The 27,238-nt window shown below is 36.1% G+C and overlaps 1 protein-coding gene across 4 annotated transcripts; it reads left to right on the top strand.

Moving 5' to 3' along the window:
- LOC125647470 (gamma-tubulin complex component 6-like) lies at nucleotides 1-26,654 on the top strand. 4 transcript variants are annotated; one of them, XM_056142456.1, is made up of 31 exons: nucleotides 2-159; nucleotides 410-651; nucleotides 1,271-1,401; nucleotides 3,230-3,366; nucleotides 3,653-3,741; nucleotides 3,869-3,917; nucleotides 4,725-4,846; nucleotides 4,999-5,178; nucleotides 6,266-6,470; nucleotides 6,934-7,220; nucleotides 7,600-7,666; nucleotides 8,413-8,522; nucleotides 8,808-8,899; nucleotides 9,248-9,384; nucleotides 10,063-10,205; nucleotides 12,011-12,102; nucleotides 12,490-12,578; nucleotides 12,703-12,818; nucleotides 14,177-14,339; nucleotides 14,697-14,866; nucleotides 15,480-16,264; nucleotides 17,104-17,196; nucleotides 18,593-18,752; nucleotides 19,415-19,556; nucleotides 20,158-20,314; nucleotides 20,482-20,519; nucleotides 21,456-21,588; nucleotides 22,187-22,241; nucleotides 24,626-24,787; nucleotides 25,333-25,532; nucleotides 26,381-26,654. In XM_056142456.1, exons 2-31 carry the CDS (start codon nucleotides 452-454, stop codon nucleotides 26,470-26,472), a joined length of 4,596 nt encoding a protein of 1,531 aa, XP_055998431.1. In that variant the 5' UTR covers nucleotides 2-159; nucleotides 410-451; the 3' UTR covers nucleotides 26,473-26,654. The 4 variants fall into 4 exon arrangements, with proteins under 4 accessions (XP_055998433.1, XP_055998432.1, XP_055998431.1 ...); XM_048874142.2 differs by having other exon boundaries at nucleotides 15-159; nucleotides 400-651; XM_056142458.1 differs by lacking the exons at nucleotides 19,415-19,556; nucleotides 20,158-20,314; nucleotides 20,482-20,519; ... (3 more) ...; nucleotides 25,333-25,532; nucleotides 26,381-26,654 and adding an exon at nucleotides 19,155-19,367 and having other exon boundaries at nucleotides 1-159.
- The last annotated feature ends 584 nt before the right edge of the window (nucleotides 26,655-27,238 follow it).

The raw sequence follows: 27,238 nt of genomic DNA, 5'->3' as shown, positions 1-27,238 counted from the left end.
CGACATTCAAGAAATAAAATTTGCAGCGGGTAAACAATATTTGTTTCAGAAAACTTTTCTTAAGTGCAATACAGTTTGTAGATGAAGTGTTTGAATACTAACTGAGATAATGAGTAAAGAAAATGGGATGTTGTAGTTAAACCATTAGGTATATCCTAAGTAAGTAATCAAACTTTTGCAGAGATATCGATGCTATTGCCATTTTATCATTGTGAACAAGAATGTGCACATCTACAATCTAGGCCTATCTAGTTCAGTGAAAGTGCTACATGTAACGTTACATTTAATGGCACCAACAACTGACACATGTGTTTCTCATTGTAATGATAATGTAACAAATTGCTGTTTAACAAAACAAATTGCTGTTAGTGTTAAACAATATTGTTCCAACCTTTTTAGTATTTTCTAGTTTATCATACCTGGAGAGAACTTCCAGACACAGCTTTGTGTTATGGCGTGGAGCAACACAGCGGAGAATTGTAGAGACAGTATCACAGAGTTGTTTAAACATCTTAGTTGCCTCCACTGCACCTCAAACAACAAAATATCCCTACACCATCCAAAGGCGCCAAAGTTACAAGCCCAGCGGAAAGCCCTGAGAACTCTTTATGATGTTCTGTTTGGATATCATCTGGGAGATCTGAAACACGAGTAAGAGTATCATTCATGTTACTGTTACAGAAGCACAACTAGAACTAGTCTAAAATACATCAGTCATGTTACTGTTACAGAAGCACAACAAGAACTAGTCTTAAATACATCAGCCATGTTACTGTTACAGAAGCACAACTAGAACTAGTCTTAAATACATCAGTCATGTTACTGTTACAGAAGCACAACTAGAACTAGTCTTAAATACATCAGTCATGTTACTGTTACAGAAGCACAACTAGAACTAGTCTTAAATACATCAGTCATGTTACTGTTACAGAAGCACAACTAGAACTAGTCTTAAATACATCAGTCATGTTACTGTTACAGAAGCACAGCTAGAACTAGTCTTTAATACATCAGTCATGTTACAAAACTTATTATTAGTGAAAAGCTTTGATAAAAATGTCTACTCTCAGGGTTTTCATTGGAGAGTAGTGGGGGCTCTTTTCTTATTTCGACAATTCAATGAGTTTGCTACAGAAACCATGGTAAACCATATAATTTATTTATTAATGCATTAAAATTGACATGTTTATGAGAAATTCAACTTGTATACATGTATATTGGACTTGATTATTTAAATCAGAATTATATTATGAAACATGTCTTCTTCCAGTGACCGTCTTGCACTTTTTCATTCCATGCCCCCTGATCTGTGGATGTACGAGTACATGTACGATCTCCGCAGGGGAAGACAATTTGACAAAGCAGACAAACTTGAAGGACTATTCACAAAGCTCAAGAATGGTACTGCTTTTGTTTTGTTCTATGACTACCAGAAAAATTTTATGTACATGTGTTTCATTAATGGTAAAAATTTTAAAAAGATTAAATTTTTCTAGGATGTCAGTGGGGAAAAATAGCACTAGTTTTCTTTTCGTTTTTTGTTTTGTTTTGGTCGCCTTGTCTACTCAGTTGACCTATTGTTATTGGATTTTATATATTGTTTATATATTGTTGTCCATTAATAAGAATTAAACATTTTATATTCGTTTTAAAAACTACATGACTTTGGGTGTGAAACATCATTAGAAAAAAAGAAACAAAAATTGTGAATTGCATAAGCTTTTCTTCCAAAGGATGGAGAAAAAACTGTCAAAATTTGTCTGATCATAAAGAAACAACCCTAAAATACTAAAATTGTTGTTGCAAATGTGTTCCTCTCAATAATTTTGTTTCAGTTGACATTGTTGTACATACATGACTTCATTATGAGCCCCAATAAGAATCGGTGCATGTTACTCAGGTGATACAAGGTCTTTGACCTCTTGTTTTTGTTTTGTTGTTTGAATTGTTTCAGGGCTTTCAAAAGTAGCCGGTAGCTGGCGGATTTCCGCCGCCGATAGTAACATTAGGTGCCGGCTACTTTAGTGACAAAAATGTATGTCCAATGAAAAAAACTTTTATAAAACTTTAAACATCTTCCAAACTTTAGTAGACTCAGAAATCACAGCCGTATCAACCAGGATGTAAAAACTTGCGCTAAATTTAGTTCAGGTAAATACCGGCACCTGATTGGTCGTCTGTTGGTGTAGAAAATAATACGTCAATTGCAATAATCGGAAAGCCTCGGATTTACCCAATTCGTGACAACACAGACGAGAAGTTCCGAAAGATAACAACAAGTCCTGAACGTAAAAATCAATGATGTTGACGGAATGAAGAGAACAAATACCCTGTTCAGTTTCGGCTTTAAAAAGGCCAGAAGTGAAAGTGATATGAGTATAATATCAATCAACAATTTTAAAGCGAAAACAGAATTTAATCAGGAAAGATTTTAGACTTGCTATTCTTTTTAATTTGCAAATGCCCATGTACGTGGTATTAAATAAAAACGAATGTAGAATTTTTCAGCACAAATTCGCTATGTTACCAACAAATCTGTAGCTGTTAACTTGAATTTGTGGAAAAATAAAATTATAGGTCATTTAAATGTTACTTATTAATTTGTAATAAAGATTGTTTGGGTTTTATTTAAAAAAATATTGGGGTGAGCAAAACATGCAGTTTAGTTCATTTCAACAATACTTTCTGCATGTAGAAACTTTCTTACAAAACAATTCAGTCTTATAGACTTTCAGTACAAATGTAGAAATAAAAGTGAAAGTTTCTGTTCAAGCAAAGACACTTAAAAAATAATTGATACAGCATTGCAAAAAATAATTACATGTAGTTATCTTGATGCACTTTATTTTTCATTTTGCATCAAAATTAGTACTTTGCAATGTTGAATTTTTTTAAGTCTTTGCATGAACAGAAAATTTCACATATGAAACAATAAATTCATGGCAAAAGTAAAAATTTCAGGCAAAAAAATGACAATTTCAAAGCTGCATTTAAGTGCCAGGAAACCGCCAGAATGCAGGATTTTGCGTCATTTACCCCGGCCGTAAGGGCGCCGAGCATTGGATCGCCTTCTACTTTTTCATTTCAGCCTCCTACTTTTAAATTTGTTGAAAGCCCTGTTGTTTAGTTATCACATCTAAAAACCTTAGAATGCTTGAGGTGTTGATTTTGATCATACATGCATGTTATAGTATTTTTTTATCAATTGTTGTTTAATATCTGTATACAGATGACGGTGTGGACTTATCTGATCTAGATTCCATTTTGACGGTGCTTCTCTTGCTGGCTGACTCTCATCCACAGCAATCGTCACACGTCATTGGTCACGGAGAACAACACCTTCCCGTTGTTGTTTACAATATAAAGGTTGACAGGATGTTAAAAAATATCAATCATTTCCTTTTTTTTTTAACCTGCAGTGTAAACATTATCGAATACAACTCCCTCCCATCTTTAAAAAGGTATGGTGGGGAGGGGGGTCTTTACAGAGGATATTTTCAATGAGTGCAAATTTAACAAGAATGAAGCAATATGATCTAAAGAAACTTACATTTTCTTATGTAAAATGCTGCAAATTTATATATAGGAAGGGAAAGCTAAGTGAGGTATAATATGATTTAATTTCTTGTGTTTTAACAACTGATTTCTTTAGGATGAGCACCATCTTCCTCAGGGTCCAACTCTTTACCATGACACAGCGGTGTACAAGCCAGCCAGTCCATTCTACATGCATTATCCTAGGTAAGAGATGTGTAGGCAACAGAAGAGTCATCAAACATAGATTCTGATTTGATTGTTAGGAAACCAGGACGTTTAGATTTTCAGATGGATCATTTAACTACCTAATGTTGCTTTTCTCTGTATCAAGGAGTCTGTTTGAGGGAGAGCCACTAACAGATTTGGGATATCTATCAATGGTAAGAGTTTGACAACTTGTGTATTTTAAGTTTTATTTTTAATTTCCCTGTGTATCACTGTAAACCTGCTGTTATTCTGTAAAGTATCACTGTAAACCTGCTGTTATTCTGTAAAGTATCACTGTAAACTTGCTGTTATTCTGTAAAGTATCACTGTAAACTTGCTGTTATTCTGTAAAGTATCACTGTAAACCTGTTATTCTGTAAAGTATCACTGTAAACCTGCTGTTCTTCTGTGTAGTACTGTAAACCTGTTGTTATTCTGTGAAGTAGCACTGTAAACCTGCTGTTATTTTCTAAAGTATCACTGTAAACCTGCTGTTGTTCTGTAAATTAACACTGTAAATATGCTGTTATATTGTAAAACATTTTAACTATTCTTTGGATCACAAAGAAGATGAACATGATGTTCTATTGTGTGGACTTTATTATTTAACTTGCCTCAGTTTACTCGGAGTGTAACTTGTACCCGATGTGAACTATCTGAGGTTGATGTGGTGCTGAACCACTCTTCAGTTCTATTATTTACTGCTGTAATGCACTGTATTTGTTTATATTATTTTGTCACAGGTAATGGTCTTATTTGTTCATAGTTAAATACAGATTAATCAAAGAATAGGTTATTTTGTTATAATTTTTGTTGCTTTTGTTTGACTTTTGAAGATGTAATTGACATCTGTTTTGTTAGAATAAGCATGAGTGACATTAATGTAAAAGTGTAGAATAAGCATGAGTGATATTAATGTAAAAGTGTAGGTGTGTTTCAGTTTATCAATATTATAAAATCAGGTTCTTTCTTTGTTGCAGGAGAGCTCACTTTCGGATGACCTTGACCTTTCATCAAAAGGCTCACTGTTTGGAGGTTTGGTTCAGCCAAAACGAGTAGCGCTCAACGACAAACTAGAATTACCAGACTTTCCTGAAAGTGGGTAAGTCACACAAATGAACTGATCAAAAAGTTGTTTCTGTTTTCATTTAGTTCGATATCACTATCAAAATCTGAAATGGATGGAGATCTAGAAGTTATCGTTCATGAAATGTTGGATGTTGAGATTTTATAGTATATACTGTGATATTATAGTGTATTTGAGATCCACATCCCCCAGCGGAGGGATAAGCAGATTGCCCCTGATGCTTTGGATTTCTCTGTGATGTCCAGTGGGTTTATATCCGATGTCCAGCTCCGTCCCAGCACGGCTCACTGGGACGACTGTCTGAATGTCACCCAGAGTCAGTTCTACACTTGGGACAAGCGAGGAAGGTCAGTGTTAATGTTCCATTTTCTCTTTTCAGTGAATCAAGAGTTTGTAGATCTAATACTTCATTGTTTTTATGCAGAGAATTACGAACAATTACTGAGTATTAATTGTTCAATTTAGATTTTGGGTACTCTGGAATTTTTTCCATTCTGTCCCCAAACAAATTTCTATTTATTCCAATATTAAAGATTTTGTGTATTCTGGATACTGTTTATTGTACATTTTGGGTCTGGTTTCCGTGAATTGCTCGTAATTAAATGTAATTATCCTGTCTAATCCCGCCTCTGTTGAAAAGTTGTGGAACGAATGTTAATCACTATCATGATTTTGACTGAAGACAACATACTGATTCACTATAAATCACTGGAAGTTACCATGAAACAGTACAATCTCTTAACAAAACTTGACAAGGTTGAAAATGAAATCCGTATTGAAGGTACTTACGTTGTATATGCTGAAAATGGAGAGACAATGATTAGATGAACATTATACTGTTTTTGAAAAAAGAAATCTTTTGGAAGGATCATGATGATTTTTATCTGATGAAAATACAATCAGCAAGCACACTACTTTTGACTCCTTTTTAAAGAAATGAGTTGTCATATGAAGGCATGTGTATACGTGGTATGAATAAACACAATTAAACATCGCTGTTTATCATCTACTGTATAATTTCATAAAAAGAACTAGTACGTGTGTCCATTGCTTGAAAAATGTCATCTTTATCTATAATGATGTAAAGGCACCACATGTACATGTACAACATCAGGAAACTAAAATCAAAGGGAAGTAACTCTTATAGTTATATAATTCCTGTACTTGAGATACTTTATAATCCAACAGATTTCTGTGGAACTAGAGGCATCAGGAATCAACAAATTATACTGTATGTACATGTAAATCTAGAAATTCAGTGGAACCAGAGGCATCAGGAATCAACAAATTATACTGTATATGTCTGTTTTGATATTTTAAATCATGGCAAGCACTATTTTATAGACTTTTTTCATTAACAATGTTATTACGATTGCACGCCTAATTTTTAGATTTGCTCAGACAACTTGATACTGAATAAGATTTAACTTTCAGGCGAGGCCCAACAGAAAGGCCATACATGACAGAGCTGGGTTCACAGTGCGTCCAGGAGTGGTGTCAGATGAAGAGGAGGGAACTGTGTGTGTTCTCCCCGAACCTTCAGCCCCCACCCATCAAAAAGTTCACCCCCAGGCAGGTGACTCAGGACCTCCTGCACCTGATGATCGGAATCCCCTCACACCTGTTTGTAATGAACAAGGTAAGATCATGGAAATACCAACTCCGAGTTGACCTTAGATTTTATGACATCACAGTGATAAGTGACAAAAACATTCAACACCTTTTGTTTTACTCATTTAGTACTCATACACACATTGTATGTTCAAGTAACTGTGTTTGAACATTGTTGATTCTGATATTGCCAAACTCTGGTGTTACTGGACAGTGTTTCAGAATGGAAATTCTATGCGTCCTCCTTTGTCAGTACTCGGTACCAGTTTAAATTAGTATGCTCATGTATTCTCCTCATTTTCGATCTTTAATTATATTTGTAGGAATTTTTGATAATATTTGTAGGAGTTCTTAATCATATCTGTAGGAGTTGCAGACGCTCAATCTTTAATTATATCTGTAGGAGTTTTTAATTATATTTGTAGGAGTTTTTAATTATATTTGTAGGAGTTTTTGATTATATCTGTAGGAGTTTTTAATTATATCTGTAGGAGTTGCAGACTTTTCACCTTGGTGAAGGATGTGAATTACGTGGATTGTCTCCGGAGGCTTTCCAGAATCTTGTCTACGACTTCATCGACTGTGGAACGTGTTATTGTCGTCTGCGAGCTTTCTGTGCCTCCAGCACGGTTTATAATGGCGGGTTAATCTTCCAAGCATTCCTGGTCGCTCTGAATCGGGTGCTCCATCATTATGTTGCTGTTGTCCTCTCCATTAAAGACAATCTCAACATTTTGAATCTCAAGTTTCTCTGTCACAATCTCTTCACCCAGATGAAGTAAGTAGTTCGTTATTCTTAATCAAACTCATCATTAATGTTGTTTTATATCCTGTTCAATTTGCCTAAACTGGTCACACTTGGTACTAAATGCTTTGGTTTAAGACATTTCAGAAACAATCTCTGCATGTGCATGTAATCTGTAATTAGATTCCTAATTTCGATGTATCAAAGTAAACGTACATATTGCCAAACATCAGATTACATGGCACATGGATAAGCCAAAAATTCAAACTACATGATTCATGGAAAATTAAAAAAAATTGGATTGCATGACAAGTGGATAAACCAACTGACACTGCACTCTTGGTGCACAATGACTACGTATATACATGTATGACAGATTTTATTATTAAGATTGCATTGTGTTTTTTTATAGATATTTATCAACCCTGTGTCGCTGTGAAAACCCTGTAGGAATGCAACAGTTGGAACAGTTTCCAAAGGTAGGTTCAGATTAGCCCAGTAACTACCAGGTAGACTAACCCGATATACTGCCAGGTAGACTAACCAGATATACTACCAGGTAGACTAACCCGATATACTACCAGGTAGACTAACCCGATATACTGCCAGGTAGACTAACCCGATATACTACCAGGTAGACTAACCCGATGTACTACCAGGTAGACTAACCCGATATACTGCCAGGTAGACTAACCCGATGTACTACCAGGTAGACTAACCCGATGTACTACCAGGTAGACTAACCAGATATACTACCAGGTAGACTAACCCGATATACTACCATGTAGACTAACCCGATATACTACCAGGTAGACTAACCCGATGTACTACCAGGTAGACTAACCAGATATACTGCCAGGTAGACTAACCCGATGTACTACCAGGTAGACTAACCCGATGTACTACCAGGTAGACTAACCAGATATACTGCCAGGTAGACTAACCCGATGTACTACCAGGTAGACTAACTCAATATACTACCAGGTCAAAGATAGTTTCTGATGAACTTGGTATCTACCAGTTGGACTGCGTTACTCAAACTCCTTGTTATTTATGTAATGAGTCACCTGTCAAAATGACTGCCCGATCCAGAATAAGATTGATGTGATAAAATGGATTACTTTAAATTTGTAATGTAGAATGAAGTGATTTCTGCCTCTATCTCCATTAGTTTGATATCTCGTTCCAGATATTTACTGTATGTATTGTGTTTTGTTGTTATCAGGGGGTAGAACTGCTGAGTTATCTGTATCAGGAGACGGCAGAATCCATAAACACAGACAACTATCCCATGATGCTCTCTATACTGCAGACTTCCTGTGGCCCGTATAACTTGTAAGATTTATATTGGGATTATGAAAGTATCATTTATCATAAAAGTTTCTATAAACGTGACATGTGTTGATGATTGCATAAATACAGAGATATGATATTCATACATACATGTAGGTTTGTGAAGGAGTGAGTTTATGTGAATACAAATGCAAATAAAGGATATTGATTGCAGGATTTGTGAAGGAGTGAGTTTTATAAATACAAATATAGGATATTGATTCCTAGGTTTGTGAAGGAGTGAGTTTATAAACTGCTTAATACAAATAAAGGATATATAATTCCTAGGTTTGTGAAAGAATGGGTCTACCATGGAGAGATGCACGACACTTACGGAGAATTTATGATAACTGTTAACGATGATTATCTCAGGTTCAGGGGTGAGTTGTTTTTAAAATAGCCTATATAGAACTTCAATTTACTTGTGATGACATTCAATTATTCTCCGAATTTAGAGCACAAGTGCTGAGTTACTTCATAGTTGAAAAGTATCACGCTTCATTTGTTTCAACATTGGGGACCTTAAACTGAGATGAAAACTTATATTTGGATTTAAATATCGTGTTGAAACTAGAAATACTTGGTATGAAATAGATAAATAGGTTTCCCAACAGGAGGAAAAAAATTTCAATGCTGATTTCTATTCTAGATTTTAAGTTTCATTTTTAGTTTGGTTATATTTGTAGTAGTAATTTTCACGTCCTGATTTGAGTTTATTTTGGTTTCAGACAAGCATTACTGGACCCACAGTTACACAATGACCGACCGTGATGTAGAGTTTGTCCCAGGATTTCTCCACAACTTAGCCAGTGATATTTTTATCTGTGGCAAATCCCTAAATCTGCTTAGGACATGCTCTCCGAATGTATGTTTGCTTAAACATTAACAGAGTTGTCTTTCTTTGTGTAGAATGGGAACTTGACAGAAAAACCTATATTTAGGCTTTGAAAGAAACAAAAGTTAAATTACAGTTTGTTAATATATGTATGAGGATTAAATGTGTTAATAATTTATCCTTAAGCTTCCATTGTATTTATATTACCATGAAAAAAAATGTACATTTACTTGTTAAGGACACTTGATACAAACAACAAAAAATGGATTCATGGCTTGATATATGTTTTGACTTAGTTTGTTTGTAATAAGTATAAATATGAAATTCCTTTAAAAAAAATAAGACTTGTAAACTTTCTATGATGTTCAAAAGTTGAAATATATTACCTCTCCCAATATAACTCTATACAAATTTTGCCCACTGCTTTAGACTTAATTGAGAAATCATGGAAATAATTACATTCCATGGAATAAATTGTATTCATTTTACTTATAAAAACATAAATTTACATGTAGTTCTCATTTTCATTATTTTTTTTTAGAAGTTTGTTTGTAGCATGTGTCAGTAAATGACTTGGAGGCCTTTCTTATGTATCACACGAAGACTATTTATTTTTCATATTGAAAATACATGCATAAGTCCTTGGTAATTATCTTGTAGAAGTTAAGATTTAGGATCAAAAATCAATACTGCTTTAAATCATTACAGCATTTCCTTTGTGAAGTGAAGGAGTTGGATATCCCTAGAATCTCCTTGACGTTCTCCGAGAATGAACTCCATAATACGATGACTCAGTGTCAGCTCTACATCAGCAAGATGAAGCAGATAGCCCGGCAACAGACCATGTCTAGGTTAGTCTAAACCAGGCGATAAATTTAATGTCTAGGTTAGTATACCGAACGAAGCTCGGACGGGCCAAAGGCCCGTCCGCGAAGCAAGGCTCTAAAGGTAACACGTATGTAAAAGAAAAAAGTCAAAATCAGCAAAAGAAAAAGAGATAATCTCTATATACGTTCAGTGAAATTTTCGTGATCCATATGGGCGCCGCCATTTATTTTTTCATTACTTGCTTCAACAGTTATTCGTGTTTTATTTTGAATGCCAATAATAGAAGACTCTAACGTGCAATTCGTAATTTAAACACTCATTTTGTTCAAAGTGAATAGTATAATTATCATTGTAACAGGTTTTAGCAAATAAATACATATAAAACCGTAATACGACTAAATAGATGAACGAGTTCATGAGTTTCTGTGAATAAGAGTATACGATAAAATTACGGTTACTGTTTTACCATTTTGAATTTATTGGTTAATTTTGTTTAGTTTTAACGGCCTTTTTCATTGCATACAGAATGTATTATTGTTGTTTATAATTGTTTGCTTTGAAAAAGAGAAAAAAGTTGAGGCTAAATGTGACGTCACAATGCACAGTTTACGTCGCCTTGCGTTTTATTTCCCGCGTTCAGTGAATAGGCGGATCATGTAAAACTGTTGTCCCCATATAAACTCCTTTAATATTGAGATGTTACTGGGTGTTTAGAGCAAGGAAATTTCATTCAAAATATATTTTTTTTAAATGAATCATAATCTACCGTACTTAACGGAATTATGATTACCATTCAGGACACAGAGTTACGTACATGCTTCGCTCGGTCCAACGGTCACACTGTGTACATATTATTTAAAGAATACAGGGAAATTGTCTAAACCAAGTGATAAATTCAATTTTGAGTGTACAGATAGCCCGGCAACAGACCATGTCTAGGTTAGTATTTGTAGTATACAGGGAAAATTGTCTAAACTAAGCGATAATTTTGATTTTGAGTCTACAGATAGCCCGACAACAGACAAATACAGGGAATATAGTATAAGCCATGCTATGAATTTAATATCGAGTGCATGTACGACATATTTTATAAAACATGTACACTGTACTCTTTTAGTATACTGTAAATCAGGAATTGTTGGGGAGGAGGTGGGGGGGGGGGGGTGAGTTTCATGGTATGGACATACCAACAAATTACAATCCTCCATGGACAAGACAAACTGAACTACAACAAAGAATGACAACTCTTCAACCACGAGATCAAGTCCTACATGAACCTGATTTTTCAAGCCATGAAAATTTAACCTTACAAAATTGAAGATATTAGAGTATTCAGAGTTAGTCACTGTGGCAGATCAGAGTCTATGGGATGCACTGTGACAGATCATGGTCCATCGGTTGAATTTTAACAGATTAAGGTCTGTTGGATACTTTGTGGTAGATCATGGTCTGTCGGATGCTTTGTGGTAGATCATGGTCTATCGGATGTTTGTGGTAGATCATGGTCTGTCAGAAGCAATGTCAAGATCATGGTCTATTGGATGCTTTGTGGTAGATCATGGTCTATCGGATGTGAGTGGTTTTGGTACTCATGTTCTATTGGCACATTTAACAACGTCGAAAAATACCACTATAAAACATTAATATGCATGTAACATTACTAAAACATTGGTAATGGAGATTCCGCAGGAATTTATCTTGGACTCTGGTTTAAAGATATATCAGAAATTTTACGATGAACATGACAAGCTTGCAATGTCAGAAGTGGTTAAAACAGTGTATATCAAAGTATCTTGGTATTTCTAGTATGTTGATAATTTATTTCCAGACAAGCGCTGGAGGACCAGGCTGTTAAGAGGAAAAGAGACCTGATGAGGCGAGCCAAGGCAGCAGCCACACAGGAAGTGGAACGGATACGGGGTGATTAACATCTAGTTCTCGCTGGTTATGTGCTGGATTCAGTCCGTGTCAGATTTATTATTGACATGTAAATTGCATCGGACACATATATTAGAAATCATGCAATGATTGATAGACTCTAAATAACAGCTGGAGGACTCAATTACTCAATGGTGCAAGTGCGTGGATGTGTGTGAGTGTGTTTGTGTGTGTAGGTCAGGGTGTGGATGTGGGTAGGTGCATTCACTTTATGCGATGCCATGTTTACATACCCAGTTATGTGGGAATATTGTGTGGTACTCTTGTTTGTTTTGTCCAATAACTTTCTTTTTTTTAAGTACTCTGCAAAGCATTAGGAACACATGGATGAAATGAAGTATAATAATGATGAATTGTTTCATTTTATAGAAACTATTATGAAGAATAGATCTCTAGTTGATGCAAAGAAAAGAGAACAGTTTGCAATTCTAAAGAAGCAGATGGAGTTAGATCTCCAGGTAAATATGTTGGTGATTTGTTAGTTTTAATCATGAGCTGTGTTTCTGACGTCGTCTACATTAATGTCATACTCACAAATTCACGTAGATATACTTTTATTTTCTTATGGTCTTGGATTTGTAGAGACGGTCTGATTCTGTTTCCATGGAGAAGAAGGCAGACCGAGAGAGAATGGAATTGTTACAGATTCAGGAGAGAGAGATGACAGAAAAAGAGAAAGAATTAGAAGCTGAAGCTAGGTATAGTTTACATACATGTAATAGCACCCTCTGTGTAAGTCTACATATTAACCCACTCTGAATGTTGTATATTAAATAACGCCCTCTGTGTAAGTCTACATATTAACCCACTCTGAATGCTGTATATTAAATAACGCCCTCTGTGTAAGTCTACATATTAACCCACTCTGAATGTTGTATATTAAATAACGCCCTCTGTGTAAGTCTACATATTAACCCACTCTGAATGTTGTATATTAAATAACGCCCTCTGTGTAAGTCTGCATATTAACCCACTCTGAATGTTGTATATTAAATAACGCCCTCTGTGTAAGTCTACATATTAACCCACTCTGAATGTTGTATACTAAATAGCACCCTCTGTGTAAGTCTACATATTAACCCTCTCTGAATGTTGTATACTAAATAACGCCCTCTGTGTAAGTCTACATATTAACCCTCTCTGAATGTTGTATACTAAATAGCACCCTCTGTGTAAGTCTACATATTAACCCTCTCTGAATGTTGTATACTAAATAACGCCCTCTGTGTAAGTCTACATATTAACCCTCTCTGAATGTTGTATACTAAATAGCACCCTCTGTGTAAGTCTACATATTAACCCTCTCTGAATGTTGTATACTAAATAGCACCCTCTGTGTAAGTCTACATATTAACCCTCTCTGAATGTTGTATACTAAATAGCACCCTCTGTGTAAGTCTACATATTAACCCACTCTGAATGTTGTATATTAAATAACGCCCTCTGTGTAAGTCTGCATATTAACCCTCTCTGAATGTTGTATACTAAATAACGCCCTCTGTGTAAGTCTACATATTAACCCACTCTGAATGTTGTATACTAAATAACGCCCTCTGTGTAAGTCTACATATTAACCCACTCTGAATGTTGTATATTAAATAACGCCCTCTGTGTAAGTCTGCATATTAACCCACTCTGAATGCTGTATACTAAGTAAAGCCCTCTGTGTAAGTCTGCATATTAACCCACTCTGAATGCTGTATACAAAGTAAAGCCCTCTGAGGCCAAGAATTATTGACCATAAGAAGTATTTGTTATTTGGTTTCTTTATAAATAATGTAACTAGGGAATATGTTCAAAAAAAATTTAATTGATGACTTTATGCCAGAAATTGTGAATGGTAAAACATTTTTTCAGGCCTATAATAGTTTCATGAATGCTTTCAGAATCCATTGTATTCTCTGACTATTCATTTTAGATAAAATTTACAGAGTATCAGCATGAAATGGCATTTTTGAAATCGTTGTTTTTTATTCATATGATTTTAAAAAAATTGTTCAATTGGAGATAGGAAATCTTGAGAATTTGCTGAATATTTCATTTATTCTTACTCTAGGGCAGAGATCATTAATTACTATGCTACTCTGACGAAGGAAGCAGCCCTGAGAGAAGAGAGAGCTATGTGGAAGATACGACGGTCAGTCCTGGATGAGGCGAGACGAGATTTCCTCTCCGAAGATGAAAAGGCATGGAAGGAGGAATTCAAAGCTAACCCAGAGGTAACATCTTCATGCTTAAATCTGAGAGCTTGCCCATCAAATCTGAGAGCTTGCCCATCATATCCATACAGTTATATAGTATCATATATTGTGACAATTCCACTATTAACAATTTCTGTTCAATCTGCAAGTTAAAAATTATGAAATTTCTTGGATTGCCATTGTATGTCTTAAATGCACTTTAAATACACTGGGACAAATTTCTGCACAAAGTTTATGAACGTGTACATAGCGTAAATTAATTCTACACAGAAAAACGTACATCTACAGTAAGTAAAATGAAAAGCATTTATTAGCACATTATACTTGATCACAAAATTGAGAGAACATATACAGTGTGTGTATTTGCTGCAACAGGGCAGGAAAATTGACCGAGCTTTGTTGGAGTTTAGGAAGTCAGAAGATGACGAATCAGACTTGCCACAATGGGCACGGAGAGTAATAGCACAGCCAGCGCCACTGATCCCAGCAGTAGAAGAACCAGAGGAAGTCGACCTACCAGCCTGGGCGACCAGGAGATTGTCAAGGTGAGGTGATCTAGAACAACCGTATCACAGAATGTGCATTTTGTTTTTATTCCTCATTGTTAATGTACATTGTAGGTAGGGATGTGTATTTGAATTCTAAAAAATGCCAGCATACTAAAGATTTGCAGGAAGAAATATCAGCTATTAAATTAAATAGTTGGGTTATTTTTGACAGTTTCCAAGACCTACGTTTATTTTTTTTAATTGTGATGCACTATCTGGATTGTTTTTGATTTTCTTGAAAATTTGATACAGCCAACCATGGGATCACAAGGTCAAATGGTGTGCCCTATGTTTACTAAAAGATAGATATTTATCTTAGCTAGAGAAGTTAAGAAGGGTTTAAACACTGATATTCACACCATGGGTTGGTTTAATGAAAAGAATTTGTTTAAGCCCTTGGGTGTCATGAGTCAAAGGGTTGCTATTGTTGCTAAACATAGATATTAGAACTTGCCCTTTGATTGGGGGCTATTTGTCATTAATTAATACTTCTTGTAAAATTAATAAATTAATGTCATTGTTTGTTTTATAGAGTTGCATAATGCATGCATGAAATAGAGTGATGAGATTGTTACTTATGTGTACATATATTTGATCCAATTTTTTAAAGCTTGAAGATGCATGAGGAAGGGGGCAAGTCAGAACAGGAGCAGGATTTGTCCCAGGGGAGAAAGGTGAACCTGGAAAGTGAGGAATCCCCAACTAAACCTGCCATCCACGTCTTCCAAGAGCATCATCCATCCAAAGAATCCGCTGACAATGGAACCTCCAAACCACAGATCCACATCGTGCCGGATCGACATGCCTCGAAAGAATCCAAGCCTGTGGACAAGGTGAAAGTTGGAGTGAAACTCTCCACTCAAATGAGTGCAACCACAGAGACAGAGGCAAAAGAATACAAACCACACCTGAAGCCACAGGATGATATGTACTCCACAAAGGAATCTACAGAGACCAAGGAGGTCAGCTTCCCCAAGTTGAAAGGTCAGACGGGGTCAGGCGTGTCAGCTGAGACCCAGGAAAAGGAGTGGAAGGTGAAACCAGCGAGCATGTTTGGTCATGTCAGTCAGCTGTCCAAACAGGAGGTCCAGATCAACATCCCGAGGCTCAAAAGGCCCGAGGAGATCTACGCATCACTGGAATCGGACTACAAGGACTACGGAATCAAACCAAGAATCAGAATGAATGAACAGATGTCGGCTACAAAAGAATCCACAGAGAGTGCTCCACAGAGATCGGGGATCAAATTCTCCCATGTAATGTCCGCCACGAAGCAGTCTGAGTGGGTCGATGTGGACAAGGCCAGGCTGGAGAAGTTTAAGCGACAGAACATCCACGGCCACTCGTCTGATTCTACGGTTCAGGCCCTGCTTTACGGACCTAAAGCAGACAAAGGTGGGCAAACTTTGCACCGGTGTGTTACAAACATTGTAAAGAAATCTGAATAGTTCTTGATTGAACTAGTTTAATACTAGACCACGGCAATATGACAGCTCTAATTAATGTGATTAAATCAATGTGGAAAAGGTGGTGTTTTAAGCCAAGTTGCAAAGAAGTTGAACTCGGCTATTGGTTTGGTGATGCGGGCGGGCATCAACAATTGGTTTCCGGATGATAACTCGAAAAATTTACAATCTAATCAAATGAAACTTTGATATATTGTTGGGTACCAGGTAAGGAAGACCCCTATTGATTTTGGAGAAAATAGGTTATAGTGACCGAAAGTAGATTTAAAATTTTTTAAAAAAAATTGGTTTCAGGAGGATAACTCGAAATTTTTTAATTTGAATCAAATGAAACTTGGATATATTGTTGGATACCAGCAAAGCAAGGCCCCTATTGATTTTGGAGAAAAAATGTCAAAGGTCAATGTCACAGTGACCGAAAATAGATTGTAAACTTCATGTTTCTGGACAGTAACTCGAAAAGTTTAAAACTGAATCAAATGAAACTTGGTTATATTGTTGGATAGCAGGTTAGGAAGAACCCCCCAACCCCCCCCCCCCCCCCCCCCATTGATTTTGGAGAAAAAAGATCAAGGTCACAGTCCTGAAAAAAGATTGAAAATTTTAGAAATATCTGGATCTGCATGATAACTCTAAAAGTTTAAATCCGAATATTCACAATTATAACTATGCCACATCATTCCTGACTTTACAATGTATCCCATGCAACTCGGCTCATGCACCCCTGGGTGCATATATTGATTTTTTCAATGTCTCTGCATGTTGTAGTTGTAAATGACCAGCCTTTTCTTCCGCCTCTGGAGTGGATGGCATCGGGCCAATACTGCCCTGTTCCGTACCAGGATAACTGGGACATATGTGGTAAGAAATGTGGAATCTGTTTTACTGTACAGGTGCAAGTTTTACTAAACTTCTTATCTTATGAAAAAAATGACTTAAGAATTTCGTAAGTTATAACTTAAGATACAACACTTCTTGTTTTACTAATTAAATGTGTTCATTAGTAGTTAAAAGTCAATGATGGCGGGAAAGTTTGTCGTTATTTTCTCTCAAAATGTCCTGCAGCCACTTTTTTTTTAAATGAAAGAAAACAACTTCAGCAAAATATCTTAACTTAGGATAGCCCATTCGCTGTCTTAAAGTTACATCTTAACTTAGGATAGCCCATACACTGTCTTAAAGTTACATCTTAACTTAGGATAGCCCATACGCTGTGTTAAAGTTACATCTTAACTTAGGATAGCCCATACGCTGTCTTAAAGTTACAATAATTTTCAATATAATTTAGCCCAATTCAACTTAATTAGTAGATTATTATCCGGGGTCACAAAAAATATGGGGCGGGTGGGAGGATTTAATTTTTTAATCTTTATTTCCCGAGAAAAATAAAATGACAAAAGGCATCACACAAAGTGTTAATCAAGTTAACATCCAAAGAATCCTTGGTAGAAGATATAAAACCAACATTCTGTGACTTTAATCATTCACTCATGTCACTGGGAAGCAAGTTTGTTTGAAATCGTAATTTTTGCGAAAATAAAAAAATAATCGGGGCGGGCCCTTTTTTGAGGGGCGGGTGGGGATGATAATCTATCAATTGATTTTAATTGGCCTTAAGTAGGAAGTTTTATAAAACTGATTTTTATTGTAACATAAGTTTACGATGAAATCTTGAACTTAATAAGTTTAGTAAAACTTGAGTAAAATATATTTCTGTTAAAGCGTTAACGCCGATTTTCATGATGCTTTGCTTGTTAAGATTGGGTGCTGGATGTTCATCTAAGTTTGATAAATTGTGAGTTTGCTTATTCCCAATGTCTATTTTGCTGATGATGTTGTATATATGATTATAATTACCGTCAATAGGTCACCCCCTGCTGTTGTGTTAATGATTATATCATGTCTATCAGGTCAGCCCCCTGCTGTTGTGTTAATGATTATATCATGTCTATCAGGTCAGCCCCCTCCTGTTGTGTAAATGATTATATCATGTCTATCAGGTCAGCCCCCTCCTGTTGTATAAATGATTATTATGTCTATCAGGTCAGCCCCCTCCTATTGTATAAATGATTGTATTATGTCCATCAGGTCAGCCCCCTGCTGTTGTATAAATGATTATATCATGTCTATCAGGTCAGCCCCCTTCTGTTGTATAAATGATTATATCATGTCTATCAGGTCAGCCCCCTCCTGTTGTATAAATGATTATATCAGGTCAGGCCCCTCCTGTTGTATAAATGATTATTATGTCTATCAGGTCAGCCCCCTGCTGTTGATTTGCTGCTGATGTCATCAGGGATGGTGTACGGTGGACACGGGGATTATGGAATATCTCAAATGACGGATGTCTCCGTGTACAATTATCTGCCCCTGACAGAAATCATGGAGCGATCAGTTGTGGCGCCACTAGTCTCACAGTAAGATCATGATGTACATGTACTTGTAACTACCTCAAGTAAAATTCAAATTACACATGTTCAATTAGTATCTCTATATGTTGATAGTAAAGAAGGCGAGATGAAGGGTACGGCATGTTAAACATTCACCATTCAGCATATCAAACTTCAGATTTTTAGTAACTTGTGTCATTGTACAATACAGAATAATTTTTTTTAGCGATATTTGATTTAAGTGATCACAACACCCTCACTAATAATGCCAAAATTAAATCCTCGATAAAAATTCGGCTTTAATATTCAGTATGTTTATATTACAAACTGTCGTTTTTGTTCTTGGTGTTGAATTAGACCACATGCTTGTATCACAGGATATCGTTAGTGAACGAGAGCCTACTGGACCATTTCATGTTTGTATTACAGGATATCGTTAGTGAACGAGAGCCTACTGGACCATTTCTTGTTTGTATTACAGGATATCGTTAGTGAACGAGAGCCTACTGGACCATTTCTTGTTTGTATTACAGGATATCGTTAGTGAACGAGAGCCTACTGAACCATTTCATGTTTGTATTACAGGATATCTTTAGTGAATGAGAGCCTACTGGACCATTTCATGTTTGTATTACAGGATATCTTTAGTGAACGAGAGCCTACTGGACCATTTCATGTTTGTATTACAGGATATCGTTAGTGAACGAGAGCCTACTGGACCATTTCTTCGCACAGTTACATTTGATGGAGCACCTGAAGGCACTCCGACGTTATCTTCTCATGGAAAACGGAGACTTTGCACAGATACTGAGTGATATCTTGTTTGAAAAGGTAGCAAGATTTATTCAAGAAAAACTAACACATTGTCACAGTTTTTCAAACAGAAGTATGTCAATTTGGCAAATTAAAAATCACAAATGTAATCCTGTTAAATTTAACCATATATCTTGTTTGCTTTGTGGATTAAAGCATGGAGCTGACAATCTATAATAGATCACGTGTTCCAATCCCACAGGGGATTTGAATTTTTTTGTTTTGACTTTATACTACAGTGGGAATTTTTTGCTACATTAGGCAAAAATTTTTAATTTCTACACTTGGACTTTATTACATATGTCTTTTAGTTTTCATTCATGAGAAGTTTCACATCTTGAGAAGACATTCTAGAATATTGTTTAAGGTACACGTTTCCCAACGCTCCAAATGCTGGAAACAAATTTTGTGTAAAGGGGCATATCTTTTGTAGATGAAGTGATACAAAATTTAACCTATTATGGAAATCACACAAGAATAGTTTTAGAAAAATGGCAAAAACATCGCATATGACCTTAAAATTGAAATGTGTTGAAATGGACACCGTAAATAGAGTAAATGATGAACTTGTATTTGAGTCATACATTGGTCAGAGTCAAACAATGCTTCACTGTTTCAGATTTCCTCCAGTCTTAGTGCCAGAGAAACTCTGACGCCACTGTTTCTAAACAGTGCCCTATCTAAAGCTCTCAAGTCATCCACACAGACAGACGACAAACTGGCAGAAAATGTCAGCTTTGCCTTCAAGTTTCCTCCAGGACTTATCACAGAGTCAGGTCTGTCTTGGCAGGTTTTAGTTGTCATATGTCGTATTCTACTGTACTTGTAAATCAATCGGATTGAAGTTTTCAGGAATGTCTGTTTAAATCCATATTACAAATTAATAAAATTGAAAATTCCTGTCAATTAAAATTGCTAAAATGGGACTTTGATATTTCAATAGGGAAATCCATTCTAGACTGCTTGGAACTCCGTTACTTAGTAAGTAATTACATACACTATTGATTGTCATTTGCAAAGAATTGATTTCAATATAATTTGGTTCGTGATTCTTGTGTATGTGTACATGTTTATTAAATGTGTAACATTGAATATTTGTACTGCAGTAAATGTGATGAAAAAGATGGTATTTTTAGATATTGGTAAACATTGTATACATGTACTTGTATTACACAATTTATCTTCTATATTTATGACTCCTCTTCCAGGGGGAGACATATTGTTTTTGTACTTTCTGTCTGTCCGTCCATCTGCCTGTCACAAAATCTTTTGAATGTTTCTCCTCCTATATAGACTTGAAACTTTGTGCAATGCTTCATTGCCATTTGTAGATGTGCATATTGTCGAGACAGGAGGATCCAATTATTTTCTTTAAAGTTATAGTGGATCTAAGAGGGGCGGAGGATGTAAAATAGTTTGTGAACGCTTATCCTCCTGTATGGCTTATCTGATAGACTTGAAATTTTTACAATACTTCAGTGCCATTTGCAGATGTGCATATTGTAGGGACAGGAGGATCCAATTGTTTTCCTTTAAATTTTTGTAGATCTTAGGGGTGGAGGGTGTAAAATAGTTTGTGAACTCTTCTCCTATATGTCTGATTGGAGTTCATAATGTCTATGTTCCTGCTCATGCTTTTTTCTCCATACCATGCAGTACAATAAGGGGAGGAGGTTTCATTTGGAGCACTTCCTATTTGGGGAGCAGAGGAGACATTTGTTTTTCATAAAAACAATCTCTAGTTCCACATCATCTCAGTTGATAAAAAATCTGCGGCATTTTATATCAGTAAAATGAAATTACTGTATTTCAAATGATCAATTTTGCACAAAATCTACAAATCTTCAGAATTTTAACCCCATGGAAAAGTGTATTATGCCTTTGTACTGGTTTGCAGTGTATTATGTTGTTTTACAGGTTTCATGGCCAGTGAATATTGTTATCACCGAGGACTCGATCAATAAGTACAACCAGATCTTCTCCTTCATGCTGCTCCAGAAACAGACAGTGTGGGTTCTCAAAGATGTCTGGCATCGACTCAAACGTACAGGTAAGTCACTTTTAAAAATATCTCTGACATACTCAAACGTACAAGTACATGTACATCTGTAAGTTACTTAAAGTCAGTCCTCAGGATGTCGGGCATCTACTCAAATCGGCAGGTAACGAAACTAGTCAGCCCTCACAGACATCTATGCCTCATACATCTGTAAGTTACTTAAAGTCAGTCCTCAGGATGTCGGGCATCTACTCAAATCGGCAGGTAACGAAACTAGTCAGCCCTCACAGACATCTATGCCTCATACATCTGTAAGTTACTTAAAGTCAGTCCTCAGGATGTCGGGCATCTACTCAAATCGGCAGGTAACGAAACTAGTCAGCCCTCACAGACATCTATGCCTCAAACTTGTAAGATACTGACAATGCAATAAAAACCATATGGGTTTCCACGCGGTGTTTTTATCGTTACAGCTCTCCCTGCACTATTCTGTGTTTTTATCGTTACAGCTCTCCTGCACTATTCTGTGTTTTTATCGTTACAGCTCTCCTGCACTATTCTGTGTTTTTATCGTTACAGCTCTCCTGCACTATTCTGTGTTTTTATCGTTACAGCTCTCCTGCACTATTCTGTGTTTTTATTGTTACAGCTCTCCTTCACAAGGCAGGGAATGCCTCCCAGTTCAGACGTCTTCAATTGTACAGGTAGGAGTATAGACAGAGAGGGCTAACTTTATATCTTGCTGTATATGCTAATTGTAGATAGTAAGCATTTTGTTTCTGTGAAAATGTACATGTACTGTGTTCACTATGGGGTCCATACTAACACTAGTCCTGTAGTGAGAGCTTGATAGAATCCTTCATTACTACGAGTGTGGGATAAGGAAATTTCACCGAGGGGACAAGATTTGCAGTCTAGGACGAGGATTTGCGAGTTCTAGACAATAAATCATTCCAAGGGTGGAATTTCCCTATCCCACATGAGTAAATGATGTACATGTAGGATTACTTTTCTCACATTTTACCCACACTTTAGTGCATAAATTCAAGAGCTTTGCGAAAATTCAAAATTATCATAATCCTCATTTTAACTTCAGTGCAAAAACTAATTAGACAGGCAGAAAGAACATACCCGAAAATGGTTTACACTTAATACCAGTTCTATGCAATTATCAAAATGATGTGGCCATGATATATGATGAAAAATGATAATACTTGAGAAAGTATTTATGATGTATTGATACACCATAGATAACCATAACGTTGTGATGCTTGGGCCTGGTTGCCATGGAAACCAAGTGTCAATTGGCCATACTTGTATTTTATATCTAAACTAAAAGTGTAAACTTAAATACCCACGGTTATCCACCAGAAAGCTATATCAAATTGAAATTGAAATAAAACAATACAAAATAATTTTCTTCACCATGTAATGTAAATCTTCACCGTGTAACGTTTATCATAGAAAATATATGACGTCACAATCAATGACGTCGCAGCAGTGTGAGACAGAGAAATCTCACATAGGTAAAGTCGATCTCACACTGGTGATAATGTGAGACAGAGAAATCTCACATAGGTAAAGTCGATCTCACACTGGTGATAATGTGAGACAGAGAAATCTCACATGGCTGTCTCACATGGACAAAGTCGATGTCTCACTGGTGATAATGTGAGACAGAGAAATCTCACATAGGTAAAGTCGATCTCACACTGGTGATAATGTGAGACAGAGAAATCTCACATGGGTAAAGTCGATGTCACACTGGTGATAATGTGAGACAGAGAAATCTCACATGGGTAAAGTCGATCTCACACTGGTGATAATGTGAGACAGAGAAATCTCACATGGCTGTCTCACATGGACAAAGTCGATGTCTCACTGGTGATAATGTGAGACAGAGAAATCTCACATAGGTAAAGTCGATCTCACACTGGTGATAATGTGAGACAGAGAAATCTCACATGGGTAAAGTCGATGTCACACTGGTGATAATGTGAGACAGAGAAATCTCACATGGGTAAAGTCGATCTCTCACTGGTGATAATGTGAGACAGAGAAATCTCACATGGCTGTCTCACATGGACAAAGTCGATGTCACACTGGTGATAATGTGAGACAGAAAAATCTCACATTAGGTAAAGTCGATGTCACACTGGTGATAATGTGAGACAGAGAAATCTCACATGGGTAAAGTCGATCTCTCACTGGTGATAATGTGAGAAAGAAAAATCTCACATAGGTAAAGTCAATCTCACACTGGTGATAATGTGAGACAGAGAAATCTCACATAGGTAAAGTCGATCTCACACTGGTGATAATGTGAGACAGAAAAATCTCACATAGGTAAAGTCAATCTCACACTGGTGATAATGTGAGACAGAGAATTCTCACATTACCACCAGTGTGAGATTGACTTTGCCCATGTGAGACAGCCATGTGAGATTTTTCTGTCTCACACTGCTTCGACGTCATTTGATTGTGACGTCATATATTTTCTACAATATACGTTACACAGTGAAGATTTACGTTACAAGGTGAAATAAAATATTTTGCATTGTTTTCTTTACATTTTAATGTAGTATAGCTTTCTGGTGGACAACCTTGAGTTTTTTAGTTTACACTTGCAGTGTAAACCATTTTTGGGTATGCTCTTTCTGCCTATCTAATTAGTTTTTGCATCGAAGTCCAAAGGAGGATTTTGATAATTTAGAATTTTCTCAAAGCTCCTTTTATGCACTAAACTGTAGGTAAAATGTGAGAAAAATAATCCTTCATTATTTACTCGTGTGGGATAGGGAAATTCCACCTCTGGAACAAGATTCGCTGTCTAGGATTTGGCAAAGCCTCGTCCTAGACTGCGAATCTTGTCCCCTCGGTGGAATTTCCCTATTCCACACTCGTACTAATGAAGGATTCTATTAATCTCACATAGGTTAAGTCGATCTCTCACTGGTGATAATGTGAAACTAATGAACATTTGTACTGTGTACACTACAGCGTTCCACAGGACCACTTCTGCCAAACAGTCAATGACAAACCCTGACGTTCATTACTGACATTTTTCTGAATCATGCCTTGTTTTCAGACAAGAGATGCAGCACTTTGTGAGGGTAATGCAGAGTTACATCGCTCATCAGGTTATATTTGTAACATGGAATGAGTTTAAAGCCTCCCTCAAGTCAGACTTGCACAATCTGGACAACTTGGTCAGAATTCACGATGACTACCTCAACCGTGCCATTTTTAGGTAGGAGAGTACACAACAAGCTGTGATGTATTTGATTTGCAAGTACTTTTTGTATAGGCCAACCAGTATGAATTCTAAGTTTTACATCAATTGTGCATAGATTTTCTAAAGTTGGCAAACTAAAACAAAGAAAGCAAACAAATAATAATATTTTTGGCTAAAATTCATTTTCCCCCTCTCTCTTATTTTTCTTTCACATTTACGGAAATATTCAGTTTGAAGAATTTGACCTCTGTTACCTCTTGATACAGATTTTTTCTTGTAAAAGTTTAACATCTTTTGTTTGATAGTTGGATGAACACTAAATATAAGTATTATTACAGTGGTGCTTCAAGTTTTTTCTTTCATGCCCTGCCACACAGCAACTGAAATTTTCATCTGATGTAAAATGATTTTATTTTGGTAGGCCTTACTTAAATTTTGCATCATATATGGATTGCATGTTGTAAAACTTAAATAATGAAAAATTCTTTAGATTCATGGAGTGTTACAAGATTTTCGCACGTGTTTGACTAGTAACATATTCAATATATTCTGTAATACAGGTGTTTGTTGAACACCAAAGCGACCAAGATCATGAAGATAATCCGCGACATGTTCGGCCTGATCCTTCAGTTCCGTTTGCTGTTGGTGGCAGCTGATTGGACGAGGGATAAAGCCACAGGAGAGATGTCACATGCAAACTTCAATCATATGCTTAAGTGCTTCCAGAACTTTAAGCAGTACTCTGTTTTTCTCTTCAAAGGTACGTTAACATTGCAGAATTTTAAGGAGAATTTTTTTAACATCTGTCTACAAGAAGATCAAAAATTTTGTTGTTCCACTGCTGGAGTAAAATCTGTTCTTAAATATTATACGGTAAACCAGCTATCATATGCATCGTTTTTATTTTAAACAATATTTTATTCACTAATAAGTGAATGGGATTGGGCAGCAGGCATAGCCTATTTCAGCCCTCTCCATTTTTTATTTGTGAATGGTTGATAAAACTCCTGTCCACTTTCATTAATTTCCATAAACATGCCACATTTGATCTTTTTTAACCGTTTAAAATCTTAGATCCACTCCAAAATTACACATAATGCATAATGCCACAGTGAATAGTTTTTACTCTATTTTGAATTCTCTTATGTCACTGGATGTCCTCCTAGAAGCAAAAATCACAATAAAAGAATTGATCAGTGTTCTTGGAGCAGGGGCAGGCCTTTGTGACTGATGGTTTGCTTTGCAATGCTGATTTATCTCATTTGGAAAATAATTTCACCCATTCATCTAAGACTTTGGTATATTTTGAACTGAGTATTATATTTTCATTCCAAATGTTCAGCTTTGTGTCATACATCTTGTTAGGTTTATTCAACTTTGTTCCTGGGAGCATTGATTCAAAAACTGAATGGCAGGTTTTCAATGATAAATATCTGCAACTAAATTTTACTCGCAAATCTTGTGGATATTTCTTGTACACTTGTAAGAACTGGCGTATAGTAATTGAAATAGGAAGGATCGAGATCACACTTTTCTTCTGTAGGGTACATGTTAATACATTTTGTTATATACACCAGTGATGTTTTTGTACATTATTTTATTTTCCAGTTATCAGTAAACTGGTGAAGCGTGGGTACCAGTCACATCTCCAGGACTTCTTGTTACGACTCAACTTTAACGATTACTACAAGGACACATAGGAATTCGCACTCCATCGATTACTATAAAGACATGTAATACACGACAAGAACCCCAACAAATGAAATGTCCATAGGGGACTAAACAGTCCTCAGTTTTTCTGTGATAGAAACTGTCTAGTGATGATATCCCAGGTGATGACTTATTTATGGAATTTAGCAATAAATTTCTTATTCAATAAATATCCCTTTTTTCTGTTATGTATCATGTAGGTACCTTTTTATTTTCCCCCTCTTTCCTTGCAAACAAAGTATGAAGGGTACATAGAAATCGCCTTGTTCATCAAAAGGTCGCACAACATTTCAACTGTTGCCTGGTATGTAATGCATTGTGTGTAGAAAGTGTGGAGGTATGTGATATTTCAAATATATCCCAAATGGGATGAACCTCAAGAGGGGCATCGTTTACTTTCATGTCGGCATTACAGACCAGGATTTGAAATTCTGACCTTGGAGAAGTGTACAAACTTAACAATGAGGTATATGGCAATAGGCATGTTGCTGTCTTGAATATCGCAACCATCCTGGGAAAAAAAAGACTCGCAGTAATGCATTCTGAAGATAGGAGAGCTGCTGTACCTGTAAATAGAGTGGACTCTATAACAACAGAATCATTTTCAATACTTGTTCAGATACTACTGAAACATTGTTTTCATTGGCAGAACAAGAGACAGTCATTATTACAGCAGTTTGTAAATGCACTTTATTCAAATGATAAGGTGAAGATAACAAAGTGATCAGTCTCATAACTCCTATAAAGAATACAAAA

Source organism: Ostrea edulis, chromosome 6 (genome assembly GCF_947568905.1).
Source record: "Ostrea edulis chromosome 6, xbOstEdul1.1, whole genome shotgun sequence".
In the NCBI taxonomy this organism is placed as follows: domain Eukaryota; kingdom Metazoa; phylum Mollusca; class Bivalvia; order Ostreida; family Ostreidae; genus Ostrea; species Ostrea edulis.
Note: the sequence above shows the minus strand (reverse complement) of the source record. Positions and strands in the feature narration are given on the sequence as shown.

Excerpts from the sequence above, each read along its gene's own strand:
- LOC125647470 (XM_056142456.1), top strand. The coding sequence starts at position 452 with ATGGCGTGGAGCAACACAGCGGAGAATTGTAGAGACAGTATCACAGAG. Across the intron at positions 1,402-3,229 it reads ATTCACAAAGCTCAAGAATG|ATGACGGTGTGGACTTATCT; the intron begins GTACTGCTTTTG and ends ATCTGTATACAG. Across the intron at positions 7,221-7,599 it reads AATCTCTTCACCCAGATGAA|ATATTTATCAACCCTGTGTC; the intron begins GTAAGTAGTTCG and ends GTTTTTTTATAG.